Genomic DNA, 24,457 nt, shown 5'->3' with positions numbered 1-24,457 from the left:
GCCATGCTGCAAAATACACATTCTGGTTCTTTAGGTAACACCTTGCAAACCTGCCTTTGAACTGAAAAGTCCTTCCCTGTTCTGATTGCCTCATTACAGGGTAGCCCTGATAAAATGGTGCTGCAGTGCAAGCCTAGCGCAGCCACAGGAGTCACATGCACCTCTGAACAAAATCAGCTTTGCTGCCTTAACTTTCCTTTTGATGCTCCAGCTGAGACAGTACTCAGTTTTTGCTTTTACAGCTGAACTAAGATCTGTGCTGCACAGAGGGAAGGGAAAAACATACATGAAACATGAATATGCTTCTCAAATTTTCCACATTGCATTTGGGTTACCTTCATAACTCTTTTCCTGGGAATCCCCTTGCTTGTAATACAATATCCTAAATGGACTGTGCCAAAAATAAATTAAACCAATGTTAAGCACTTATGGCATCTGTTACAAATATTTAGCATCTAGCCAGTGCAAGCTACTTTTGCATGAATACTTCTGAGTAAATGATGTACGTTAAAGAGAAACAATAGCAGCAACAATGACTATGTTTTCTGTCACACAGTGCTGTAAAGTTGCATGATATCTGCCTCTACTGTTCACCTTCAAACTCCAAAGGCAAGGCTCTTAAAGACCTATTTGTACCCTAGAAAACTAGAAATAATTTTAGCTTATCATTTCTATGACAGAATCATAAAAAAGTACTTCTGGAGACGTTTGGAGTTTATCTTTGATTATTCCCATCCTCTTGCAAATAAATTTTGATTGCAAAGGATATTGTGCATTAATTATTAAAAATTAATAATTTTATGCAGTAGTCTATGTAAGTTATTCTAGAACTTCTCTACTCCCAGCAGTTTATCTTTCATGTCTAATGTGAATCTTTCCTGCTGAAGTTTAAGTTCATTTTTGTTTTTGACTTACCCACCATAGCAACAGAGAACTCATTCTTTCCTTTTTCGCTGTTACATTTTAGGCATCTTAAAGCAACTTTTAGTTTCTGAACATATCTCATTCTTTATATCTTCTCTTACACGTCATATTTCATTGCAGTGACCTGCAATGATGGTCACTGGCATCCTCTGAGCACTTTAATAACTATTTTCTCAAATTTGCTCCAATTACATTAACCACAACTTCATGCTTAGGCTTTACGAGTGTTAGGTGGAACTTAAAGAGGTTGTTTTTTTCACTTTGAAGGTCATATCTATTTATACATGCAGATACAGAATTAGCATTTCTCAATAAGAATATTGTTACTGAATCATCCTCACCTGGTGATACATTGTAAACAACAGACTCCTTTTTTAAGAATAGATAACTAAGCAGTTGTTCCTTGTTTGTTCAGTTGACTGCTACTTTCAGTGTAAATCTTACAGCTGACCTTTAGATTGCAGAGATTTTTGTACTGTTCCTGTCCACTTCAAATTTAGTGTTATCTTAATTTCCTTGTGTAACTGATTCATTAACAGATTGATGATGTTGAATCTGACCCTAATATATTTAATTTCCAACTCTTAGGAGACAATTCCTTCATGAGCTAACATTTATGTTTAATTACAGCACTATGTTTTCATAAAGTAGACCTTTATTCAAAAAATACACTAGGTTTGTTTCAGAATGTGTGTGCCTACATGTGTTTTCTGTTCTAGGATCCTGAAATTCCAGTTGCCTAGTGGGATTTAAATCTTCCAGTGCATAAAACTTCCCTCTTCTCTGTTTTCCACTATGCCAAAAGTGAATTCCTTCTGCACGTTCTTCTCTCTCAGCAATGGCCTATAGCTGGCACCATGAATACAAATTCTGTTGGGACTAGCTGGGAGGTCTATGAGGTTGTCTGACTACTGCACTATTTCAGATCACTGCATGAAAGAGGTACCTGCTCTGTCTCATGATATTGCCATGAGTCGCCTTGATAAGAATGTAATGAACATCATACAACACATTCATGAAGTCTTCCCGGGATACAGTTCTGCTTGGTCTTGAGTCATCTCCATAAGGTTTCCAGGTGAAATCTGCCTGAGACGTCCTGTTGAGACCTGGGTTACCATGATAATATTCCCAGGGAACAGGGTTTCTGCCTCTTTGGTCATCACCATAATATTCCCATTCATGCTGAAAGACAGAAATATAAAATCAGGTTATTAACAGTATTCAAAAAACCACGTGCTTAAGCTTTGGTCTAAAAAGGCAGATGGAAATGTTACCTCTGTCATCTCTATCTCATGCCTTGTAAGCTGGCCAATCAGAGGGGCAGCCATATGCCGGACAATAATTCTCGTATTTGTGGGAGGCCCACCTCTTATGATGACTTGTGGGAAGTAAGTAGTAAAACCTGTCTCTTCTCGCGCTTCAAAATAGATAGCGTATTTCAGTTTCCCTCCATAAGCGGTCAGCTAGCAAAGCACAAAAAGAAATCTCATTTTCAGTTAGCTAAAAATAAATTCCTGGGAAGGATCTGGGTGGGTCTGCACCTATGTGCAGCCTGATGAATGCATGCGTGGTAGAAAATAGAAATGTGTTATCTACTTGTGGAACTATCTGGGGACAAGGGCTGTGTTCAAAAACACTCATTAACAATTGGTTATTATATTACACTAAAACCAGTATGTTATCTATTTCCTTATATGTGCCTTGGTGTTCCACCAAACCAAGGAATATCAAAAGTGCAACATAAATTGTCACAGAGGTATATAACAAAATCCAAAAGGACAGTTCTTGCCATGATTTTGTCCCATTTGTAATTTGTAATCTACAAATATCAGGTATTTTTTGCTTAAAAAGGAGAGAAAGGGACATTGCAAGAGTGTTATATTAAATTCGTGCAGCTTAATTTTTCAAATAACATTTTTATGAGAAAATGTATTCCGTGGAAAAATAGAACATATATATTTACAGTTATTAACAAGTAAAATACTGTTTATGTTACTTTATGAATTTCCATAGAAACAGAGCAAATAAGTTTTAATAATGGAATAGCATTTATTTTCTTTTGAAATACCTTCCACTGTGTGAAGACATGCTTATTGGGAGGGATAAAAAGGCACTGTAAAATAATAAAATAACATTAAAATAAAAAAAGGAGCCATGTCAGTATTCAGTGGAGTTTTAAGTTTACCTTTCGTCCCTCAAATTGCTCTGGAAGCCTCCAGTAAACAGGTTCTGACCGAAGATCCTGCATCACCTGTTCTATATTTGCTACTATTTCAGGAGGCTGGAATGCAATCCCTGAAAGAGTGCTACGCTGAAGCTTTTCATCCACCAGTGGCAGAATCATTTGCTCTGGCTTCAAGGTCACCTATGCATATTTGAAAAAATCAAGAAGAAAATTAACTCAATTTTTTTCCCCATGAAGTGTTAGTCTTTAAATTCTAGCTCCTTAAAAAATTACTTCTAGGTAATTTCATTTCACATCACGAGCAATTTGTCACAAAGCAGTCTTGCTACTCCTTCAGGTATGAACTGTGCTAATAATGACTTTCCCCTTGAGCCTTTTGCACCTTGTCCTCATGTTAACAAAGATTGTAGCAGCACTGGTTAAAATACTTTAATCAGCAAGTGATTCCATGAATTTTATTGATGTGATTTTCGTAGGGCTATTTTAGTCTCTTTTGTTCAGATTGTGAGGAATGTTACATTACAAAGAAGCAGAGTTCTCACCACCAGTTATACATCACTGGAGCTGTAAAACACAGTGCCTGATCCCTTGATACTTCTATGGAATATTCAACCTAAATGTTCTCCAGGCAATTTGCAGAGTGAGGCTTCAGTGAAGGTGTCTGTAACTCTAAATTCAGCTTTATAAAAAAAAAAATACAAGGATGCCACTTATATGCTTGTAATTTTCTTAGAATAGTTGACAAAATCTCATTAGCATTACACTGAAATCATTATTTTGATCAAGAACTGTAGCAAAAGTCTTAGTAATCATGTGCCAATGGAAGTATCTCAGGGAATTTGTGAACAGATGCAAAGGGGTGGTATCAATACTGCCTTCTCCCAAAGAGTGAGACAAAGAAAACAAATGCAGGTAACAGTCATACCACCAACAAACTGGTAATGAGATAGGAGTCAGTTAACAAGAAACCAACCATACCCTGGGCTGTACTTTCAATATCCTAGTATTTCCATTTACAGCAGAATCTAGACCGATCAGACATGGATGCACTCTTAACATTGCCAGCCCCAAGTGAGATTTACTGATTTTTTATCGTAACTGTATTTTACTGTTTAATACTTTACAAGAAAAGGGTCAACACATTTGATTTTCAGATCATTCATCAGTCATGCCTCATTGTCATATAAAACAGGATTTTCTTGTTTAAACAAGTCTAATGTCATTTGAAGCACCTGAGAGTATCCAAGACAGCCAGTAGCAGCTGGCAGAACATAGTCTCACTTATTTTAAAGCTCTGTATCAATTCTGAAATAGATGAGAGTACCCAATACTAAATGTGACATGGACATACACTTCTTTAAATATGTGCATAAAAACGAAAGGAAATTAATCAAGAGAAACAAAATAACCAGGAGGTTTAAATTTTTTCTGCTTTGTGCTGCCACAAAGGTCAAAGCACAATTATCCAGAACTGTTGCTGTTATGGAACTTGATTAAATTTTGTAACTTGTCAGCCTTCTACAGCCTTTCATCTCCAGACTAGCAGCATATGATGGGCAAAACTGAAATAAAAACTGAAAAAGTGGGTCAGATCATAATAAATCATTTAATCCACTGGGAAAGAGGTGCTATGGGACTGAACAGTGAAGGGGAGAATAAGTGCTATCCATATTATATTAAGCAAGAGAGATTAACTTGATTTCAGCCTAAAGTGTCCTTATCTAACTGATGCTTGTACATGACTAGTCTGGGGCTTTGTCTGACTTGCAGTAGGCAGACATTCATTCTATGGTTGGTGTTCTTTTGAGCAGAGATACAACTGGCCACACATGGGGACAGAACCAACCATTTTCCATTAGAAATCTCTCCTCCAGAATGCAACCGAGGAGCTGACATGGCAGCAGTCTCAATGTGGGTTCTGGGCTTGTTGTACAGATAAATGGACACATCCAGTCTGCCTCATTTATCAGTCAAGCATAGGTCTCAAGGCCCTCTTCCACAAACAGGTCTAGAGCTCTTTGCTCTGATGGATGATACCTTTCCACGCTTGAATTTAAATATAGCTTCAATAAGCTCTTTTTTTAAAGATAAAAGAAAATCCCACCAAAACAACAAAACCAAGAAGGAAAATGAACAGATTAACTGAACTATGGGCAATTTTATACTGGACAACAAGCATCTGCGACCCTTGAATACACCTGGGTAAACTGTATATCACGTACCAGGGATTATGTTGCAATGCATTAGACCGCATAATTTCCCCACATGACTAGCTTGCCCTTTTTGGAGGTTTAATAGCTTTACTTTGGCTGGATGTCAGCTATCCTATCACTCATTTTCTTATCTGCTTATTTCCTTTTAATGTCTTGACCCTGATTGTCTAATGGAACATATCGCTCTCACCACTCCTCAAAGCATAAAGAGGAAAGTGATTGCTTAAATGTTTGGCCATTTTCTAGCTAGCTCTCAGTGCCTGACTAAAAGATGCCAGCAGGAAACAACATTATCGCATTACATGGCTCAGCGGCTTCCTACTCACCCACACGCGGATCAGCCCCCTTGCCTCGCTGCACTGTGTAGTCAGGCCAAAGCAATAGCAACTGCTGCAGCCAAGTGGGTTTCTGGCAGAGAGACCAAATGTGCCAGACTTGCACCTGTCACAGTGGACACCTTCCACATTAACCTGGAAAAGAGAGAGTATTTTTAAAAGGAAAAGAGAATTAAAAAAAAAAGATAAAAAATCAAGTCTTATTTCAAGGTAGCAACAGAAAAAGAAAATCTTACTGTTACGATAATAACAGAGTGCAGCAAGAAATAATAATAAGCGATAGGAAATATTCAAGAAACTCTCCAGCTTCTTATCACGTGTGTATGCAAACATATGTAATTAATGTAATTAAGGCATTTGCATTTGTATCCACTGAGTAGCTCTGAGCAATAGATGCTGGCTTCACACTGAAAATTGCAAGCAGAGAAAAATTAAATGGCACTTTGGGCATGACATGCTCAATAACTGATTGATAAGATAAGAACAATAAGTTGTTCTGAAACTGTCCATGTTAATCAAGCCTTCTGTTTAATAGGAATTAGCATTGACATGTTCAGATATTTAAGGTAAGCACTAAATGTTCTTGCTGAGAAATGTATTTTAATGGAAATTCTGTAGAGAAAAGCTTTCCCCTCTTCAAGATTGTTTTCCACATCATTGAACAGTATTAACAAGGCTGAAATGTTTCACTGTTGTAATGTCAATGCTTTTATTTTCATTTTTCAATTAATCCAAATAAAAAGCTATTCCAGATAGGGCAGATACACAATAATTTATGCAGAGCCTTTTAAAACCATTTTCATACTGAGACCAGGGTATTAAAAAGAAAAAAAAAACATCAATATGAAAGCACTGGTTGACTTTTTCCACCCCACACACCTTTTTTGTTCTCTTGAGACTAGTGTGAAGAAGCCAATCAAAAAAAAATTAATCTTTCCAAAGCTTTTACAAGAAACCGCTATTATCCCTCATGATTTACCAGTTTTAACCCTCATTTCCACATGTTCTATCAATAAATTTTCATACACTGTATTTAGCTTGGATTTTGCTGCTTTTTGTCAGGGCTGACAATGAGGCTCCTGAGCCTTAGAGAGCTCTTTTCTGTAGCTGTAGCAGGTTTAAATGGGGATGATTACCATTTTATAAAACTCTAGTTTCTTCAATGTATAACTCTTTAAAAAAAAGTTACACAAAATATTAACTGACCCTAGATTTAAATTTAACCTTAGATTAAAATTATGGGGGGAAAATGCTTACTTAATTCAGTATTATTTGTCCATTTTCTCTCATAAACAGTGATTTTTACGTGCTTTGTATTTTGTTTCATGTCAATTGCACTTCCTTATCATTAATCATCAGCTAAATATAAATACTGTTCATTTGTACTCAGAGAAACACAGAAGCAACTATATTATTAAAAGAATTAACAGAGAGACACTTCTGTTTTAAAATGCCATGAATTCCTACTCTTTCTACTTAGTGCTTACAAGAGCTACAAGAAAAACAATGACCCAGAGAAGCTGTGGAGTCTTCTTTTTCTGGAGATAGCACTCTGGACACAATCCTGAGTCATGTGCTCAATGACCCTGCTTGAGCAGGAGTTGGACCTCCAGGGATCTCTTCCAACCTGACCAGTTCTGTGATTCTGTGACATGCTGGACCTAATCCAGAAATGGGGCATCAAGATGGTTAGAGAGGCTGTCTGCTTATCATGTATCAAGAGAGGCTGAAAGAATTGAGATACTTCAATTTCTGCATTTCAGAGGCTGGCACAGGACAAACAGCACTGAGTTTTATTCAGGTAGTCCATGATGCCAACTCACGTCCATTTTCTTACAGTACCATCATCAAATGAATCAGTACTTGTGAAAAAACCATGATGCTTCCTGTTCAAATATACCAGAAAAATGGGAAGGTGGTCAAGCAGTTTGCACAAAGTGGTTGTGAAATAGCTCCCTGTCCTTTGAAGTACTGCCTCAGCAGTGTCTTTCAGACAAGGTGCTGGACAAGATTACTGTGATAGGTCATTTCCAACCTAATTTGTTCTACAGTTCTGAGTCTCAAAACTCTGACTTAAGTGACTATTGCCTATTTAACAAAATAATTACCTGACAATTCAATTATTTAAATTAATCCTTCCATTTTACTATCTCTTTGTGTCAAAACAGACCTAAAGAAGAATGAATATAAATCACAGAAAGAATCTCTAGGGGTCACTTTTAAAAACCTCCTCCTAGAAGCACAACTATCACCAATACTAGGTCACATTACCCATGCCTCTTTCTAGCCAGTTCTTGAAAATCTCCTAGAATGGAGATTTCAGATGTTTCTGGATAATGTGTATCACTGCTGCATAACTGATTTTGTTTTCCTAATTTCCAACACAAAATTCCCAAGCTCCCATTTGCAGCTGTTGTCCTTTGTTACATCTTCTGCTGTCATCAGAAAGGACTTTATTGCTTCAACTGCCCTTTGAAGTGGCTAATAGGTTGTCATTGCATTTCCTCTTATTAGCCTTTTATTCAAGACTTAGAGAGAGTCCAGCTCTCTCAGTACATCCCCACAGATCATCTGCTGAGAGACTCTTCTTCAGATCCTCTCCAATTCCTCGACAACACTTTCAAATCAAATACTGGACATAATTTCCAAGTGCAGCTTTACCAGCACCAACTACACTGAGAGTAGAGCATTGCTTAGATGAAGCTTTTCCCTGCTCACCATGCTCTTTGTGATGTCCTACCTTGCAGCTGCATTGGCTGCTGTGCTCAGTGCATTCAGATCAGTGGGCAGTTTGCCTTATTTACCATGAGAGTATACGGTTGGTTTATATTGTGTTTTCCAACAGGATTGCCACTCAGGCCTCTTCCTCCCAAACTATACTGATTCTTGAGGTTGTTCCACTCCAGCTAATGACCTATTTTCCCAGTCATGAGGCTTTTCAAGAAGTCTCTAGACAGTAATTCTACTATTCAGCATGTCAACCTTGACGTCCTCCAAGTCAGCACTATTTCCAAATGTGCTGATCATGAATTCTGTCATCTGTGTTGCTGATGAAGGTATTGGCTCTGGGATACTCTGCTTGCTGGCTACCAACTGCATATCAAAGCACCAATTACTGCCCTGTAAGCTCAGCAATCCAGCCAACTCTTAAACAACCTAAGTGTGCTGTTCTTCCAAGCACAATTCCAAATAAGAATGTTGCGGATGATGATGCCAAAATTCTTTGCTTTAGTGATCCTGAATTGGATGTAGTCTACTCGAAACAGATACTACTGCAGTGAATTCTACTCATGAAATGATGAATATTGACTCTCTCTAAGTCAATGTGCTTTGATTTAGCACTGTGGCATACTATGTTTACTGATGTGTTTGCTTTTATTGTGCCCAGAATCTGAACAAGAATGGTGTTATGGGGATGAACTGGCAACGGTTCTGTAAGAATGGAAAGAAATAAAATTGGGGAAAAAAGAGGATGTTAAAGATCCTCCTAAGAGGATGCTATCCTGGCAAGTGTCAGTATGTGAAAAAGCAACTGATAAGTGCTTTCTTTAAGTTGGACTCCTCCCACATCAGTTTGCAAATGCACTATGAAAACCAAGGAGATTGGTTTGCATATATGGTTTGAACAAGTAAGGGCAAGTGCCGATGAAATCTGAAATAAACTTCTCAGCCGTTATAAGATCAGTTTACAACCTTCATTGTCCTACCTTGCAGCTGCATTGGCCAGAATGATCAATGCATGAGCACTTCCCCTCTGTATCACAGCTCTGTGGATCTGTCCCAGCCGGGAAGCACTGACAAGCGACACAATGTGGGTAATTCCAGTAGCCCAACCTGCACTCAGAGCATTTGTCCCCAGAGAATTCAGGGCGGCAGAAGCAACAGCCTGTATTTAAGTCACACTGAGAACTTAGGGCTCCAATAAGGCTGCACTCACAGGGCTGAAAAGGAGAGAAACAAGGCAATTGCAATTGTGCTTCTGAAAAAAACCCACCAAAACCAAAACCCAACCAAAAAGCAATTCACCTTTTTAAAGTATCTATAAATGAAACACAGCAGTGAATTTCCATTGTCTAAAAATAACATATGTAAATTATAAGGCCAGTAATTTATTTTGATTCAACATGTTTTTTTACACTCAATACATTTACAACACTGGTGGGATTTTTTCAGGTATTTTTTAGGTATTACTTATCACTGATAAGTTAGGCAATGAAAACAAATAAACCCAAAAGGGTCAAGGACATTGGAATACTTTGTGGACAAAATTAACTCAGAAACTACAAGAACTCTCTAGGAGTATGTATTTTGTATGTAAATTCTCTGCAGGCATGTTCAGAAAACTCTCCTAAAATTGGAATTGCTCAGGAGCAATCAGCTCAGTGTTTCCAGAGGAATCTAGTTCAATATCTATTACTCATCCATCAGACAGGTAACTATCCTCTTTGTACAAACAAGACTCCTAAATGACAGTAATTTACACAGTAAGGGCTAGAGATTTAGTCATGTGATATATTTGGAAGTAAACTTGATCACAGAATACCACTTGCACAGGCAAGTGAGGATAGAAATGGGTGATTTTCCAGGGTGTCTTGATATTGAATACAAAAGTAGCAGGAAAAACTGCATACTCCCAAAGAACAGAAGAATCCCTCAGTGCTACTACTGTGGTAGCATGGCATAGTTAATACAGGACATTGGCTGTAATCACTGGTGTGACCAGAATATCATATGGAGAAGTTCAGATTACAGAAAAGAACTCAGTGTCAGCAGTACAGGTTACCACAGTAACTGACATGGATAGACTTGCTAAAATTGCAGACACAAAGCTGAAAAAGAGAGGAAGAAAATGTGGATTAAGTTTCTAAGCAAAACTGTTTATTACATGACTACTTAGAGCACCTTTCCTCTGATCTGAAAACACCATCTATAAAGAAGGTGGATATATATAGAAAATCTACAGATGTAATCTGTACTGAATGTCAGAGAAACTATTTAACCACTGGTTAAATATTAGTATGCAAGATGACTACCTAACCCAAAAAGGAAAATTTCCTGACAGGAAGAACTTTATTCTACAAGATACATTTGAACACAAAGCTGAAAAAGCAAATGGTTCACCATTCTCTGAAATAGCTTGGTGTACAATATCAAAGCCTAAATTGCAATCAGATGCTGTGTTTGGTTTATGCAGTTTTTTGCAATGCTCTCCCAGACTTACAACAGCCTTGGAAATCTTCTACAAGTTCTGCAAAGCAGGAGATTCACATCTCACTTTGCAGAAATTAGTGGCAACATACTAAAAGAGATGTGGGCTGATAGATCATCATTAATTTAGATGGTGCCATGGAACTGTCATATTAATGTGCTCACATGAAAGACAATCAGAGAATACACTCCAGAGCTCAAACGAAGGTCTTCAACCTCATTAGGCTGGTTTCAAAAGCCTAGAGTCTGTATCACAGCAGCACCGCAGAGGTTTCACAGGAGTTTTTCATACATACAAAAAAGAAATCACTCCTGTCAATTTCTTTGCAGCCTGAGCTACATGACTAACAGCCCTTTAAGAAGAAGTATCAATGGTGTATGACTATGTTCCAAAATGAGTTTTCTGGAGTAATTGTAGTGGTACTATCAAATTCCTTATTATCAATGAGCACAGCAGGGAAGAGTAAGGCATTTGAACTTCTCACGCAGTTTTCAGCCTTAACCAAATACTGCACCCCTCAACTCAAGGTCATTAACAACAGCTTTCATGGCCTCCTCAACATTCTATCATCATTTTCCTATTTATTTCCTTCCTCTTTGGATATTTTAACTCTGTGTCAAATATTGGAATAATAATGATTTAAAGGCTAATGATAAGGTTTATTTTCCCTTTAAGAACATGGGAATAAAGTGCAATTTACAACTAAGGTGGATGACTCTTTTACTTTATTTTCTTTTCTCCTTGCTGTCTTTTATGCACAAATTGAAGCATTTGTAAAGCAAACTTTGAATACAAATCCCCAGTGGTGTTACCATTAAGGCCAAAGTAAATTTGTTCCCTGAAGACACTGCTGATTACCTGTAAATATACATCTACATACATCGTTCAACACTGTGGTAATCTCCTCAATAACATTAAACACAGCTATAATGAAATAAAATCAGGCTCAAGCAGGACACTGACTCAGTGTGACAGCAGAATCAACAGGGTGTTTCGTGTTACGGGCTGCATACTTGAGACAGAAGAGCTGTAGTGCAATAACAGTAACAGCTTGCCAACATTTACACCACAGTCTCACACCAAAACTTGCAATATGGAGACACCATGATTTATAAACCAAAATCTCTGTTCCAGCTCTAAATTACTGTGAAAGAAGTACTGCACATAGAGAAAATAGGAATCCACTCACCTTGCAGCCACTGACAATGTTATGGCCCCAGTGATTTGGCGCACATTTGTCACACATCTCTCCAACAGTATTGGGAGGGCAGATACAGCGTCCACTGATGGGATCACAGTTATTGCCAAAACGCGAACACTCACAGGCTTCATGGGAGACAGAAAAAAATAAAGCAGAGGAAAAGTTATCCCTTTATGTGACACCTGGAGAGCAGACCCTAATGGGGTTAGGATCATTCCTTTACTGCACAATGAACTCTCTGTGGATACAATGGGACAGAAAAGGTAGGGATAACCCTGAGAAACCAAAACAAGTAGCAGTGAAACACAGGTTACCTCTGGTTGAAGTAGCTGCAATGAGAACAGAACGGGAAAAATAAAATCACCAACTGCAGAAGTGCAAAGACTTCTGAGATGGTGCACTCTTGTGACATAATTGCAGGAGTCCTGCTACACAATTTCTGGGTGCATGCTGTCTCCTCTAAGAAGCCACCTGAGGGCCTCTGAGCCATCTATGCAGGGAACTTGCAGTCTGTTTATACAAATTCTTGCTCTATACCAGTTTGAGAGATACCTTCTGAAATTTCTGCTGCTCTAAAGAGACTTTCCTTAAAGGGCAAAAAAGGTGTTTTCCTTTTCCCCTTTGAATTCTTTCTTTTTCAGCTTATATATCCTCTGCCTTGGGAGGACATCAACAAAATGTTGTTTCCTCTCCATGGGAAACTGGTATTCTTTGCAGATTATACTAAATTAAAAAACACTTCAGGTTTGGAAGTGTTTCCATAAGAGGTCTTTGCTCTTAAAGGATTATTAAGTGAACAACTCACTGGTAGCAGATACACATTCAAGGTATGTAAGTGATAAGCAGTTAGGGGCACAAGATACATGAGTGATTAAAAGAGCAGAACTGGAGTGTGGCTATTTTCACACCCACCATCCACATAACCCATGAGGTAAGAGGAAATGCATCATAAGCCAGCTGACTCTGCGTGATAACCTGTTCCTTGGGGTGTTTAAAGGGCGATGTAACTTTGTTGCTGGGGGCTTCATTTATGCTCATTTCCTTTACTGTGAAATATTTCAATACAGATTAAAACTAGAAAACAAATGTTTTTTTGTGCAAAGATAGAATTCCTATCTGTTGTTCAAATAAGAAATGACCTTTACTTTTCCTCACCAATGCCTTCAAGATAAGGTAATTGATGCAAAGAAGATAGCAAATTTCGCCTCCCTCATGCCAGGAACACAATGTGCTGCATGCTATTTAAAATATTTTCACACACTGTAGCTTGAAGTTTCAGAATACATCTCATTGGGAGACTGAGGCTCTCAGATGTGACAACTCATCTATAGGCTTACACAAAACTGGCTAAAAAGGCAGGGAGGGGAAGGGGATACTCAAATATTTTTCCTATTTTTCCTTTTACAATTATTTTTCAAAATAAGAGGGAAAAAATACAACACAATTGTTGCAAGCAACAGTGAAATAGAAATCTAATTTGTATCTTTACTGCTAGAATGTCAACACTCATGATGCTTTCAGGGCTTTTTTAGGCTTTATGGATTTATATTGCACAAGAAAAAATCAAATTATATTCCTTTTGTATAAATACTAAATAAAAGAGGTCCAATATTTTATTTGATATCTAACTGTTACAATGGAATTAATTTTTCTCTACTTTTCCTTCCAGCATAATTTGATATACTTCTATTAAATTTCTGATTTTCTTTGTGATTCATAATTTAATTCTTATTTTTTGTCATATTTTGAAGGAATACATAAGAAATCTACTAAAAATAAGTGTGGAAAAAACAGCACATTGAAAACAGAATTCCACTCCACCTGTTCTTTTAACTTTGGAACATTCAAAATTCTGAATTTTCTCAATATCTATAGCTGCTTCTCTTGCTTTAAACATTTGATGACCACAGGCTGACACATATATATTTAAAAATGTTACTTCTCCACGGTACAATCTACAGTACATTACCATTTCATTGCTGTTTCTTAAAATCTGTAATTTCAAAGTTTGCCAAGAGAGTAATTAAAATTTTAATGTGCAACTTCATTAATAGACCTCTCATTTTCCTTCCCCAACTGTAGTTATTTGTTGTGTTTCACAATAGTGATATGCTTTTAACCTGTGGCATGTTAAAATAAGATGTTAATCATAAATGAAAGATTTTTTTGCCCTTCATTTGATTACTAAAGGCTTTAGGACTGCAGTTATCATTTACATTTTATTTCAAGCTCTCTCATCAGTGAGAGAAGTGAGTGAGCCTGGGAAACAATCTTTCACTTTTCTAAGATGCCACCGTATCTGAACTTTTCAAACCTGTAAGCAGTTTTGAACCCTTCAATCCCGTGTGAGACAACACCATAGAACAACATTTTCAAGTATAATTTATAATCCAGCCTGTTTCAAGGTTTATCCACACTGCAGGTAAAATTGAATTTAGCTGCACAAATGTGGGTCGCAAGGCCTTGATGCTCCTTCCATTACAGCAAAAAGGAGAAAGAAAAGGGAGCTGAGCTTGCTTCTTGTGCTGCCATTCTGGATAGGAAAGGAGGAAGAATAGATTAGCAGACATTGTGATTTCTGCTTCTGGAAAGAATATGCTTTATACTTGAAGAATAATAACAGCATTCTGGCATCCCAGTAGTCAGTCACATTAGACAACTATCTATGTGTCCTGTGATCACACCTAAATGAATCTCTGAGACTTGAAAAATACAGTTCTATCAGGAAAGATGGATATTTCCCTGTGAAGAAACCCATTGATTAGGTTCTTTTTGATATAGCAGTCTGCACTACTTCAAGGATAGGAAGCATTCATTTCAGTCTTTGACCTATTTTCCAAAAGGACAAAAATAAAGAGGTGGCTGGATATATTTATATCTAATGCTAGAGTTTCAGCATCTAGAAAAGAAGACTTTTCATGTGTTTACACAAGGGATATAGCAGACAGTTTTACTTAAAGATCTTCTTGTACACAAAGAGCACTAGTAAGGAACTAAATACTACTGTACAGGAAAGGACTGTGGTAATGAAAGAGGATCACCTATATAAGAACACTGCAAAGGTTTAGGATAAAACTAGAAGCAAAGAGAGTTTGTGTTTTCCTTGTTTTCCTTTTACATCCCTGCCAGTTGATGTGATTTGGAAAAAATTTTAATCAGAGTTCTGTGATACTATTAACTAAATTATAGGAACTTCATGGAATTTCTTTGGCAGACACTACATGGAGTAAATGAGATTCCTGTTCCTTTTAAATGTAGTAGATTAGTCATAAATTGCCCATAAAATAGCAGAAATTGCTTGGGTTTTCCATTCTTGCCAATCACCACCCTTGTCAAATGAATAATGTACAAGGTTGTTTATGAATCCCTTGTCAAGAAAATTTGTTAGGCAATCCAAAATCAGCCAAACTAGAATCTTAGGAATAAATGCATAAATAAATAAACAAGCAAACAAATCAATCTGTGCTTGGGTGCAAAACATTTACATACGAGTGCAGCCTCCTTCTTCAAAGTTGTAAAACCCATGTGCACAGCGGTCACACTTCTTCCCCGTCACTCCTGGCTGGCAATAGCACTGTCCGTCTCCATCGCAATCGAAGGACTTGGAACCAAACGAGTTGCAGTTGCAGGGAACACATCCTTGGGGAGACTGTAGGCCAAATGTTCCAGGCTGCCACAGAGTGAGGAAGAGCAGTTAGTACATGGAATGATTGCCAGGAGAAAAGAGCTGTGAGTGTAGGGAGATCAGGGTTGCTCTTTCCTTTTCACCACTGAAATACTGCTTTTAACAGGTAAAATTGTTGCAGTAAAACCCTGGAGCAAGGACACTAAATGCCGTCCACTGCTGAGAAAGAATAAAGATTTCAGAATGTTACTTGATGCTACAATGAATGTTCTGCAATTTAACACATTTCTTATGAGACTGTGTTTCCCTTGGAATGGAAAGTATATCAGCAGCAGGAAATACATACCCCATCTCTGGTTCTAGGGCTATGTCAGGCAGAGTTTGTTGCTAAGAGAGTGAATTCAAATTCTTAGCTATGAATGGAGATCAATTCAACTGGAAAGCCTCTGAACTAGATTTTATCTCCTCTGAGCAAAGGCAATGTCTGTATACAGTAACTTAAGGGCAATTCTTTAGAATGATATACAGAAATAACTTTAGAAGAACAAAGAAACAGTGTATTTGTGTACAATACAAAGAAATAATAGGGATTTATTTTATGATAAAAAAATCTCTGGATTAGGTCTCTGTTCCTCTTCTATATTCTTCTTTTTCTTTCTTGCAGAGATCAATACAAAGTTTTTACAGAACCAGAGTAGATGTTATCAACTACAGTAAGAAATTTCCTCCTTAACTTCACTAGTGGAGTGCAAAAAGTAAACAAGGGAAGACACACTCTCATTGGTATACTGTGATACGGAGCTCTGCATAAAGATTTCAACCAAAAGTCCTCGTGAATTTCACTGCACCAACCAACAGAGGCTCCTTGGAACAAACCATAGCTGATATTCAAATGAGAAACTCAGTCTTGAGCTAGAGTGCTTTAAAATGGGAGTACTTCTCTACCTGTTTTTCAGGCATGATGATTTTCAGTGAATACTGAAATCCAAACCATATTAATAACTTCACTTGAAATTGATATTACAACATTAATAATAAAATCTACCAGTGAGTTTGATAGAAAGGCAGAATATTAAAAATGAGATATTAAAAAAATCGCTGCTAATGAATATAAATGGAAAAAAGTGAAAAATGTTTACTTTATAGTGTGCTGCTTTGTGACCCAGGTATGAGGTGTTGATTTTTACCTACTATAAATCAGTAGATATTCAGATCAATGGAGCTGTGCTGGCTTTGACCGTGGCAGTGACTGTCCTTCTGTGCTAAGCACTAGTGCTGTGTCCAGTTCTGGGCCTCTTACAAGAAGAAAAGACATTGAGAAGGGCAATGGAGCTGGTGAAGGGTTTGGAGCACAAGTCCTGTGAGGAGTGGCTGAGGGAGCTGGGGGTGTTTAGCCTGGAGAAGAGGAGGCTTATGGGGAAACTTGCCTCTGCACCCAGGGAACCAGCAACAGGACAAGAAGCACAAGCCTCAGGCGATGCCAGGGGATGCTCAGGTTGGAGCAAAGGAACAATTTCTTCACTGAAAGGGTGGTCAGCCACTGGAGCAGACTGCCCAGGGCAGTGGTGAAGTCATTCAAGAAATGACTGGACATGGCACTTAGTATCATGGTCTAGTTGACAAAGTGGTGATCAGTCAAAGATTGGACTCAACCTTAGTGATTCTATGACTACTGTTTTATATGGATTTGTTCCACAGTAGAACCCTTAACTCTTGTATTGATGAATTCTGTGAAACTTCAGAAGCTCTCCATGGAAAAGTCTTGAAATATGACCTCTGAGGTTAATACAGAAGTTCCCCATTCACACAGAGAATCTGCTGATAGGTGTCAGAATACAGGACCACATCTATGGTCAGAATTTGGCCATACAAATCATACAAACCTAAGCAAATGCTTGATTATACATGTAACAAAGAATTACACTGATTTTTGTTTCCAGACTCTATATTGAAATGTTTTTCAATTTCATACTTCTGTTTCATACTTAAACACAGCATATCAGAGAGAAAGAGATAGTCAAACTCATTTAATTAAACTCAAGGTTCAATTAAAGTACCTGACTATCTCTAAAGATTTCTTTTACACAGGAAGGTACAAAGAAATGTGAATACACACAATCTCAGGACAGACATTCAGATTAATGCAGAGAAGTAACCAATGCACAGCATGCATATAAAGCATATAAAGCATGCTAGGATCTCATAAATTCTGCTCATATGGGTAGCAGTCAGAAAAAGTCTGACATCAGCACTCCACACCACATTAAATTGGAAAAGACCACTACCATGCTGGGTTACATTCTGTGAGGAGGTCTGCACACAAGGACACTTTGGTCAGTCATGCAAACTTTAACCCAAAGTTAAAGTTCTCAGCAAATTTGCTTACACACAGAAATTCTAAGAATCACATTTGCTGAACAAGAGATAAGATCCTAGATCACAATTAGGAAACAATGGATTTTCTGAATATGTCATTATATCGTGTCTCCTTCAGTGACTGTGTGGGCAAAACAGTAACCTAATATTTTAATTGGAAAAAACTCATTTTTTCAAGGAAATCTATATGATTTCCTGGGTCCCAGAGTCTAGCTGAGGATGAAAAACACTGCCAAGTATTTTTCAAGTGGTCTGTGATACATGTGGAGGTTTTGAGTTGCAAGGAGAACAAACAACCCTAAAATACCGCTCTGTTAGAAGCAGTTGTACCATAATTACTTACTTTTGGGAAATAACTTGCTTTGTTGGTCTGTGATGAGGAGCGAACACTCCTATCACTTTTGGCATTACAGTCACATAACTGGCATTGCACTGAGCTAAAAATGTCTCAGATAACTGGCCATATTCGCTAATGAGATATTTTAACACCAGTTACGTTCAATATTTTAAAATTAGATCTTAACTCTTTGCCTCTGGGGCTGATCTTTCTTTCAACCTTCTTAAGCTATTAGTTCTTGAATTGTTGTAAAAGGAAGTTTCATGCTGCAAAATCCAAGAAAATCCTACCAATTCCATTGATTTATGTACATCTCCCAAGCATTTTGTGCATACTGCTGTTGATGGTGCTGTTTTGGGACTTAGTCTGCTGTTTGATTTCTCACTGATAGTACCACTTGCACGATTAAGTCCTTAGGATCAGGAAGCATCCTAAAATGCTGCTTGTCTTCCGAGCCTGTCTGTTTCTTGAGCATTTCTTATACTGTAACACTGGTATTAAAAATTAAAAACCCAAGCAACCTGTGTGAGCTCCAAACACAAGCAAACAGGAGACTTCAGCCCATGCAAAGCAGAGTTTCTCATTACCAGAGCTGCAGGCCGGTAAGCGCCTCGTGGGCACCCACTGGCGCTGCTGGTGCCCCACCTCCGGGGGGGTACTCGAATCTGCTGACTGCTTCCTGCATTTTCTTGCAATTTAGGCACCTGTCTGCTGATTTCACAGCGTCTGCCCATGAATCCTGATTTGCAGATACATCTTCCCAACATATCACACTGCAGTGACACAGATCCTAAAGCACTGCAGCCACACGGTATACAAAACAGCTTTTCTGGGGCCCAGAAGTAGTTGGGCTTTAAGAATGAAAAGTAAACACTGTTAGAAAGTGAAGATAAGGAAACTACTTCACATGAAAGAGTACGGAAATAAAGACAGGAGTAAACACTGAAGTAAACAAAGATTAATTCTAATTAACCACCAGTACTGTATTAATGAGCTTGAGATATTTTCTAGGTACCTTACGCAATCTGCAAATGCCACTGATACCTGTAATTTTTCTTTGAACAGACTCTTTAAATACTGTTGAAAATGGATTGTGAGCAAATCACTTCAGAAATAACATCATTTTAAAGGGTGAAAATGATCCTTTTGATTTCTGCAGAATTATTTATGTAATTTAAATTACACACAGGTGGAGGTGTTCTGAGGACACAGGCCTAACTCATGAGTCCTTATGTTGAACTAGAGAAATGTGCAGCCAGCTACAGCATATTCCTTAGCTGCCTGAAGACAACTCTGTGAAAGTTTATGAAACAATATTTCTCTGCAGTGATTTATGAGACAGGAAAACAATGTCAAGGCAAAAAACACTGTCACTAAAAAATAATACATTGTTTGGACAACTCAAGAAGAAACCCTAAGAAAAAAATCATAAAGACAGAACATTCCAGCAGAACTAAACTAGCATCCTCCTTTCTTAAAAAAAATAAACATTAGATGCTATCAGACATTTGCAGCTTTCCTCATACAGGGGCTATCTCCTAAAGCTGCAATATTTTAAACTAATTTTTTTATATCAAACATTCAAATACAAAGTGTATATACTATGTATACAAATGTACTTATAGATACAGTGAAGTGTAAAATGCATTCCTTGCATGTAAATGCTATGTCTTGTGTTCTGTTCTAGAAAACAACTAGAAAAAAATTAAAAAGCAACCACTTTACTTTTCTCTACATAAGAACAATCTATATATGTACTTTAAGTGAAACATAAACAACAGAAAAAAGCCTATCCAGAACCAGATGACATTTATTTGTGACAGACAGTGGAGAAAGCAGAATGGAAACCCCATTTCTGGGCACTCACTTTGCAGATGTCACAGCGGCGCCCGATGACGTTGGCTTTACACTTGCACTGGCCCGTCCGAGAGTCACAGATCTCTGAGAAGGAGCCATTCATGTGACAGTGGCAGGCTGCAGAGAAGAAGAAGGAGACATCAGTGTGTTCCCTGAAGCTAAATCTAATAGCCAAATGTTTACAGTGCAGCTTTTCCCACCCTGACAAACCCCCAGCCTGGGTTAAACAGGAAGGTGTTGTTCCCATACACTGACAAACCTGCCTGGATTAATGTGGAATTTTTCTCCAAATTGCAGTCAGAAATTTTGCCTCAAGTTCATTAACAGCTTGTTTTAGATGCTCCTCTCAGATCAAAGCAGGATGTGAAGGGCAGATTACTAAGTATATGCCCAGAGACTCAGAGTGGGCAGGGTAGTGCTGAGAGATAATTACAAAAAAGGTACAGACCCTTACACAGGGTGTGTACAGAATGTAGTTCCACCAGTGGGAAATGTGCTGCATGTGCTGGTTCTGCTGTCCTGGAGTTCACTCCCTGTGCATGTAGTCATCAGGGAATGTTGGCAGGCTGCAAACCCAGTACAAAGTTAACACTATACAGGGGCAGTAATGCTCTCATGCCCCAGGCTGCACTGAAAAACATACCAAGGATTATCTGCTACTATGACTCTCCAGGATTTCTGTCTCAGCAACAGCATCACAGCTCCCAGAGTAAATGGAACCCAGCTGACCAACCTAACTTATCACAGTGCTTTCCTGAAGATTTAAAAAGGCAGTAACAACACTGTTTCTTGATGAAAACACCAATGCTTCTGGCTCTTAAATTCTCACATTTTAGGAGAAGAAAAATTATGAGTTAGATACCTATCACTGTCTATGTTCTTCAACCACAAGTTGTGTTCTTCAGTCCTTTTGCCATGCAGAGATTTGGGCAAAAACCCTTAGCACTCGCAGTAGAGAACAAGGATGTGATCGCTGTCACGTGGACCATAACCTTGCAGTCAATTCCTGCACATCCTTTCCCCCCACCCCCCATAGGGGAATAAATCCACAGATCTATACCAATTATCAATCTACTCTCCAAACTTTGGCTCCAGTGCACATTTTGCCTTCCTGCAGTGCCCTATCTGCATGTGTTGCTTTTTTTTTTTTCTCAACCTGACACCTTCATTTCAAGAAACACTTAAGAGTCCCAGCAGTGAACACATGGCAGTCATATACTTGCATGTCAGAAGGTGCTATGTGAGACAACGCAGTTATATTTTTCCTATATATAGATTATTACAACAGAACCTTCCTCATTACTTCATTGGACTTGCTAATTTAAAATTTCCAATTATAAATTGAAAAGATTGGTGTGCGGTTTTTTGCTTTTGAGGTATTCTGCAGAAGTTGCTTCTTTTAATGGAAGCAACTTTATGACTTGCCATTCTGTTCATGGCATTGTTTCTCAAATGTTTGCAAAAATTCTGGAATAAGTAACAAAAATGTGATGGTTCTGCTGTTCATACCAGTCATGTAACACTTTCAGAGATTTTGATCTCCTTCTGTTTTGCAATATATCTTTAAAAAGTAAAAATTAAAAGACACTTCTCATGTAATTAACATTGCTTATCTTTTCCTTACAGCTTTCAATATTAAACAAATCTATAATTTACCTCTATCATCCTGTATACAGCTGTCTTTACCATAATATATTTTAAAACTGCTTACACTCCAAACCATACATGGTGATAAGTATCACATATATCCATGTTTTGAGTATATATTTAATTAAATTGGTTAGTGGGGAAAGAAGATGCTAAAGCTCAGATTCAACAAACTACAATCCTCAATGCAAATTAAAATTTTTTCACCAACCTTTTCATACAGACCTCAAAACACGAGCTCAGTCTGATTTGAATTGTTTTTATTATCAGGCATATGACAACACAAGAATCAAAAGAAAATTTACACTGATTTTATAAACAGATGAGTTTGTCCTATTTAGACCTTTTTTTGCAAGCAGTACTCCATGGTGTCTTAACTCAGTCACAGATGACTGAGTGCAATGCAGTGGTAAGGAACAATTTGGAATATCAGGACTTAGATTGTTTTTCTTGGCTCTAGCAGTATGTACATAGAGAAGAAACATACAGTCAGGGCTATTCATCTAATAAACTGATACTCAATCTGATAAATTGCATTTATCTCACCTAGAGCCTTCCCATTCATTCACCTCTACTGGAAAAATTAGCTCTTGTCTAAACCTCCAAATAGTTGTCATAATACAATGCAGCCTGTTGGAGAAATTTGTCTCACTTTCTTCTCGAATGATCCTGGTCAAGACCCTTCATTCTCTCTAGATTTCTATAAATATTTATCAGCTTGTATTTATGATGAAGCTACACACTTATTCTCCTACAACAGTAGTACCTATACACTGGAACACAGACAGACTTGATTATTTGCTTTAATTCATCTTGTGACACTGAGCTCTATTACCATCCGCTCAACCCCCGGGTATTTGCTTCAGCATACTGCGCTGTTTCACTCCAAATAACTACCTACTAGAATCTAACCAAATAAGCTTAGGACATTTGCTCACTGTTCTTAGATTTATGTTTTTGTATAGATAGACCAAAAAATTCAGAGATGCTATGATGATATAAAGCTGTACCGTCATTTGAAACGGTTAATGCACACAACAGTACTGTACTGAGGAAGAGCAAGAAGCATTTCAAACAATAATTTGAAAGCAAATTCATGCTTTGCAATACTCTTGGATTTGGCTTTTTAATAAGGAACAAAATTGAAAACAACAAAGTAAAAGCACAGTCCCTCTGATATTGTTGCTGCAGGGCAAACTTCATGGAAGTCTGCAAAGGAAATAAAAAATCATATGCAAAGAAGAAAACCCACATGAAAGGCAGAGAGTAGATGAATACAAGGTAACTGCAAGCACAAGGATATGAATACATTAGGGGGCTCTGTCAATGTTACTAACAACAAAAGCAAAGCTTGTAATTCAACATGAAGCATGTATTTATTTTAAATATATTTTTTAAATTGTATGTTTTCCAAACTCCCCTCTTATAAAATCTCTTTCTCATGGACCTGTTACTACTGTGGAAATGGTCAAAGCACCATTCATCATGACTCAAGAATGGTGGTAAGCTACTGGAAGCTGTAATTTTTGAAATACTCTTATAAAATTGCTTTACACATTAACATTGTAACTTATATGACATCATTCATTGTGACCTGTTAACTTATGGAGAGAACATATAGGATTGTCTGATTTTTTTCTGGCATTGTGTAAGGTAGGTACAGAAAGCATTTACACAGGCATGTCTTCAGGGTTATCTATGACTTTGCGTACATCAGTGCTTATTGCCCTTAACTGAGAAACTCAGTGATGTTCTGCATCTTGTTAGCTCCCACACACTCTCCCGAGGTCCAACATGACCTTGGATTTCCACTTTTAGACTGCAAGTTGCTTATAGGGCAAGTTCTGGAAATGGATGCCAGAGCCTCAGACTCCTCTGCTCACAACACAGACTGCATACATGGTCCCCATGTTCCTAATATTAGTAATTTTATCCTGCTAATATTAATATATTAATACTAATATTTTATCCTACTATAACACCTTTGTACTCAGTGAGGTTACTCTTGTGTTTATTATAATGGACCAAACAGGAATAAATCCTTGTGACAGTGAAAAAAATGCTCGGCTCTTTCAGGACAGTTTGTAACTTGTTTTATTCCACTTCTCAGAATGTGAAGGAAGAGTATATGAAGAAAGTTTTTAAGTTAAAAGCACTCGTTCTGCATTCTGAATTGTGCCAGCAACAGCTCTGAGAGAGACACTGCCTCCTACAGAAAGAAAAGCTCCTGTTCCTACACAATCTTTCATCTCCACTGAATAATTTTTGCAATCACTATGGGGAAGGATGTACTGGGGCTGGTAGTTGAATAACATGTTACCACTCAGCTGAGAATTGGTAGTTTGCTGCCAGGTATCTTCCTCCAGAGCATTTTAGAAAACTTGTCTGGAGATTTTAGGGTCTGATTGGCAGGTGGGTGAATGTTGACCTGCAAGTAGCAGCACCTCCCTACTCTTACTGAAGTTATATAAGTGGGGAAACAGTTTATGAAGGCTGCCAGAGCTGGACCCTCAAACTGAAACATCACTCCCTCCTTTCAATCTTAAAA

The 24,457-nt window shown here is 37.8% G+C and overlaps 1 protein-coding gene across 4 annotated transcripts in view; it reads right to left on the bottom strand.

Moving 5' to 3' along the window:
* LAMA2 (laminin subunit alpha 2) overlaps positions 1-24,457 on the bottom strand; it is a 336,473-nt gene that overhangs the window by 101,156 nt on the left and 210,860 nt on the right. For 2 of the 4 annotated variants that reach the window (XM_086877039.1, XM_086877040.1), the window contains exons 20-28: positions 20,273-20,379; positions 18,993-19,256; positions 15,557-15,737; positions 12,056-12,192; positions 9,365-9,598; positions 5,649-5,792; positions 3,110-3,289; positions 2,199-2,387; positions 1,871-2,106 (exon numbers count right to left, since the gene is read on the bottom strand). In XM_086877039.1, the coding sequence (XP_086733165.1) occupies positions 1,871-2,106; positions 2,199-2,387; positions 3,110-3,289; positions 5,649-5,792; positions 9,365-9,598; positions 12,056-12,192; positions 15,557-15,737; positions 18,993-19,256; positions 20,273-20,379 (1,672 nt within the window). The remainder of the gene's footprint in view (positions 1-1,870; positions 2,107-2,198; positions 2,388-3,109; positions 3,290-5,648; positions 5,793-9,364; positions 9,599-12,055; positions 12,193-15,556; positions 15,738-18,992; positions 19,257-20,272; positions 20,380-24,457) is intronic. The other 2 variants (XM_086877041.1, XM_086877042.1) reach the window with 1 other exon arrangement.

This window comes from Cyanistes caeruleus, chromosome 2 (genome assembly GCF_971803275.1).
Source record: "Cyanistes caeruleus chromosome 2, bCyaCae1.hap1.1, whole genome shotgun sequence".
NCBI classification, from domain to species: domain Eukaryota; kingdom Metazoa; phylum Chordata; class Aves; order Passeriformes; family Paridae; genus Cyanistes; species Cyanistes caeruleus.
This window is presented reverse-complemented; position numbering and strand designations above follow the sequence as displayed.